This window comes from Quercus suber, unplaced genomic scaffold (genome assembly GCF_002906115.3).
Source record: "Quercus suber isolate HL8 unplaced genomic scaffold, Cork oak 2.0 scaffold_201, whole genome shotgun sequence".
Classification (NCBI taxonomy): domain Eukaryota; kingdom Viridiplantae; phylum Streptophyta; class Magnoliopsida; order Fagales; family Fagaceae; genus Quercus; species Quercus suber.
Window position 1 is genome coordinate 607,255 of NW_027069659.1, and position 4,362 is coordinate 611,616.

The 4,362-nt window shown below is 36.6% G+C and overlaps 1 protein-coding gene across 1 annotated transcript; it reads left to right on the forward strand.

Annotated features, from left to right (window-relative positions):
• Window positions 1–494: 494 nt before the first annotated feature.
• Window positions 495–3,349, forward strand: LOC111984854 (small ribosomal subunit protein eS12). The gene is made up of 4 exons (XM_065779171.1): window positions 495–573; window positions 2,012–2,309; window positions 2,764–2,829; window positions 3,097–3,349. Exons 1-4 carry the CDS (start codon window positions 566–568, stop codon window positions 3,154–3,156), a joined length of 432 nt encoding a protein of 143 aa, XP_065635243.1. The 5' UTR covers window positions 495–565; the 3' UTR covers window positions 3,157–3,349.
• Window positions 3,350–4,362: the final 1,013 nt, after the last annotated feature.

Consider the following 4,362-nt stretch of genomic DNA (forward strand, 5'->3'; position numbering starts at 1 on the left):
CTTCTTAGTAGAAATGGAGATGGGTTTTGGATTTCATGCCATATTGTGTTCACTTCAATGAGGTTTTTAAGCTTAGAATTTAGACTAAAAGTTTGTTTCTTTTGTTAGCTACATGATGTGGTTTTGATTGAGAGTAGAGGGTAGGGATGTTATTGTGTTAATCATGTTGTTTGTTTAGTTCATATGGATGTTTTCTTGGTCTACAGGGGAGGAGGTTGCACTGGTTTTGGTTGTAGAGGGAGGGATTGCATCCATTTTGGATGTGGAGGAATTGGAGGCTGGCCCCGGTGAAATGAGGGATGTTATCAAGGTTGATAAACTTATTCTATGTGGTCTTTGTTTTTGCAGTGTTTTGTTTTCCTAAGGAATGTACTAGCATTTTTTCCACCCTTTTTTCCTTTTCCCAGCCATTTAATGAGTAATTATTGTTTTTGGCACCATAATGGTAATCTTGGTCCAGATTCTTGATATTATGCAGCATTTCGCTTATGCAGGTGCTGAAGAAGTTGGATATGATACGAAAAACCACAGAGAAAGTGACTTGTAATCTGATCATCAACCAAAAATGTCAGGGTATGTGAATATATGTCGTTCCACTTGTGTTTTCTGTCTTCTTAATTCTTGCAAACAAAAGAAAATAAAGGGGTGGGGGGCCAATAAACTTACTTGGGCCTGTTCTTGTCATTTTTTTAGTGCAGTTTAAGTACAGTAGAATTTGTTGAGCAAGAGATCCCAATTTGGCAATAGTGGTTTCTCCTATTTCATACAGGGCTAGTTGGATTGCTGGTTGATTTTGGCCCCTCTTATTATGTTTCAAAATGAGAAGATATGATATTGCTAAAATACTGGGAACGTGTAATAGTGTCTTGTGGGCTGTTTTTTTTGGCATATGGATTAGTGCTTTTCATGTGGTAGATTAGGTTAAGTCCTAGTTTGCTAGAAGAGTTTGTTGTAGCTAGAGTCAATGAAAGCTCAACTTCTCTGACTCCTGAGTGATAAATATGGATGTCATACTTGTGCACACTACTTTTGCTTCTTTCAATCTTGATTTTAGATTTTTTTTTTTTTTTTTTTGATAAGATACATGCTTCTTTAATAGGTTTTGAATCCATGACCTCACCCTCCACCCATTCTTGTGAGTTAGGGGAGGAATTGTCTTTTGAACCAGAGCTTATTGGCATTTAACATATAGTTTTATTGATATCGAGCAAATTTCTGAAGCTATAATAAAATGTTTACATTCCTTGATCACAATGTTTGTATTTAATGTATGATTTGAGCGAAAACTTGAGACTTTGGATTGAAGTCCTTGGTCCCTTAAGGACCATGTTACATAATTGCTCCTACTATTCTGTAATATGTGTCTTTTTTACCAGTTTGTTCTTGGTTATGTCCTTCAGAGACAATGCTTAATTCTAAACGTGAACCTCCTCTGTTTGTGTTGGTGGATTTCTTTATTATCTTTTTCCTTTTATGGCTAATACAGAGAAGAAGCACCTATTGCACCTGTTGCAATTGAGACCACTGAAGCACCTCTGGGTGAAGCCATGGACATCATGACTGCCTTGCAACTTGTGCTGAGGAAGTCACTTGCTCATGGTGGGCTTGCAGGAGGACTCCATGAAGGTGCCAAGGTGATTGAAAAGCATGCTGCACAGCTCTGTGTGATAGCTGAGGACTGCAACCAGCCAGATTATGTTAAATTGGTCAAGGGCCTTTGTGCTGATCACGATGTTAAATTAATGACAGTGCCTAGTGCTAAAACACTTGGCGAGTGGGCTGGTGTAAGTGAAATTTACTTGTTTAACTAGCTAGTTAATTTCAGTAACTTAGAATGATTTCACTTGCAATTATGAGGAGAATTTATCTCTCTTTATCTCTTAATTGTTGTATTGTGTTGTTATATGTTAGAGTTTGGAAAATAAATGAGTGCTTTAGACACCTAAATNAACCTCCTCTGTTTGTGTTGGTGGATTTCATTATTACCTTTTTCCTTTTATGGCTAATACAGAGAAGAAGCACCTGTTGCACCTGTTGCAATTGAGACCACTGAAGCACCTCTGGGTGAAGCCATGGACATCATGACTGCCTTGCAGCTTGTGCTGAGGAAGTCACTTGCTCATGGTGGGCTTGCACGAGGACTCCATGAAGGTGCCAAGGTGATTGAAAAGCATGCTGCACAGCTCTGTGTGATAGCTGAGGACTGCAACCAGCCAGATTATGTTAAATTGGTCAAGGGCCTTTGTGCTGATCACGATGTTAAATTAATGACAGTGCCTAGTGCTAAAACACTTGGCGAGTGGGCTGGTGTAAGTGAAATTTTCTTGTTTAACTAGCTAGTTAATTTCAGTAACTTAGAATGATTTCACTTGCAATTATGTGGTGAATTTATCTCTCTTTCTCTCTTAATTGTTGTATTGTATTGTTATGTGTTAGATTTTGGAAAATAAATGAGTGCTCTAGACACCTAAATAAATAGACAATGGTTTTTATTTGAATATTTTTTTTCATCTAATTTGTCTACCATTTCACGGCTGTACTCTTTAGTATTCATGCGTTTTTTTTTTTTTTTTGGGTGTGTGCAAATAATCTGAACATAATTTATGCCATTTGCCATGTATTTACTCATGGTCGATTCTATTAATTTAATGGAAGCCTGCCTTGTGTTCTTTTGGTATATATATATTTTTTTTTGGCTAATATGTCCATTGAAAACTGATATCAACTTTTAGCTTGATTGTTCTGTTTCATCTGTGGATGCAGTTGTGTAAAATTGATTCTGAAGGAAAAGCTAGAAAGGTTGTGGGTTGCTCCTGTGTTGTAGTGAAGGTAAAGACACATCCATGGAATAATATTATCTCTTGATTGGTTCTCCTCTCTTTTTATATTTATTTTTTTGGGAGTAGGTGGGGGGTGGGAATAAGGGGTTTCCATAAATAAACTGGGGTAAATTATACCAACACCCTTAAGGTTTCATGAAGTGGCACCTTTATTTTTTCAATAAACTAAATAACTTCATTTTGACTACTTCACTCTTCTATGCAATAATTCTTCTATATTCTTTTCACCTAACCTATTTATTCGACTGTTTTACAGGACTATGGAGAGGAGTCGGTGGGTTACAATATTGTTCAGGAATATGTGAAGTCCCATTAAGTTAAGCAAAATATTGGAGAATGAGGCCCATTTTGCATTGAGAGATTGTTCCTTAGGTAGCACTGAGCTTTTCTTTATTAATGGTTTTTGATACTTGATAAACCTCAAAGACAAGGTATATCATTTTTCTTTTGAGTAATGCAGTTTGTATGTCAAATTCATGTCACAAGTAATTTATTATCTTTTCCAATTATTAGTACCATGTGCATAACATGGGTAACCCAATCATCAATTTTACTTATCTGAGATGCTTAAATGGATTCCACATTTGACTTGCTTTGTTCTGTGGTTGACATTTTACATTACAGTGAGGTTGGTTTTCTCCAAAAGTTTTAACATTGAGTGGGTTCAAAGAAATTAGGGAGTTTAATAATATTTTGAAGAAAAGGACTTGGTAAAAGATGTTTTTTGGCTGTTGAGACTGTAAAAGCCACATTGAATCCAAGAACATGCAAGTAAGATCATCAGTAGAAATTTTCAACCATTCCTAGGGATCCCTTGCTCCCTTTTTGTCCCTGCGGATTTAAACAACATACTGCTACTCATATGTTTACTTGTATTTATATCGAACAATAGCAAAATGCGTGTATCTATTGTAAAAATTATGTACACACAGCATAACATATAAAAGAAAATGTTAACTTATGCCAATCTGGTTTTAGGAATCCAACACTTAATACCCCCAAACATTTAGGGCGAATCCCAAAAGCCCAGTGGATTGCAAGAGCCTCAGCTACACCAGCAATGGAGGTGTTGATATGTTGATATGAGGCTTTCAATTTATTTGCTTCGTAATCCCAAGCAGGCATATAACCAAAGATGCGGATTTTTCTCCCATAGACTTGAAAATTCCTTCTTCCTCAACTTTCTACTCCAGGTCTTCAAATGTTCTTCAAACAAATCAACAGTATTTAGAGATATACTTGTGCGAAGGAACTACTTGATTCCTTAGACTCCCAAAAAAATCACACCCAATTGCTGCAAACATGGTAAGCTGATCCTGGGGGATTCTATCACTTAGCAATTCAAGAGGAAAGACAACCAAAGTTTTAACTAGATGTAAAGGAGAGTCCACTTGAATGGCATCTATCTTAATATCCCCAAGGTAAATATGCATCACTGTAATAAATGCCCAATCGATTCTTCCTCAACTCCACACAAGGGAAATTCCTAGCGTTCCATATTCAAGATGTTGGAATCAAATCA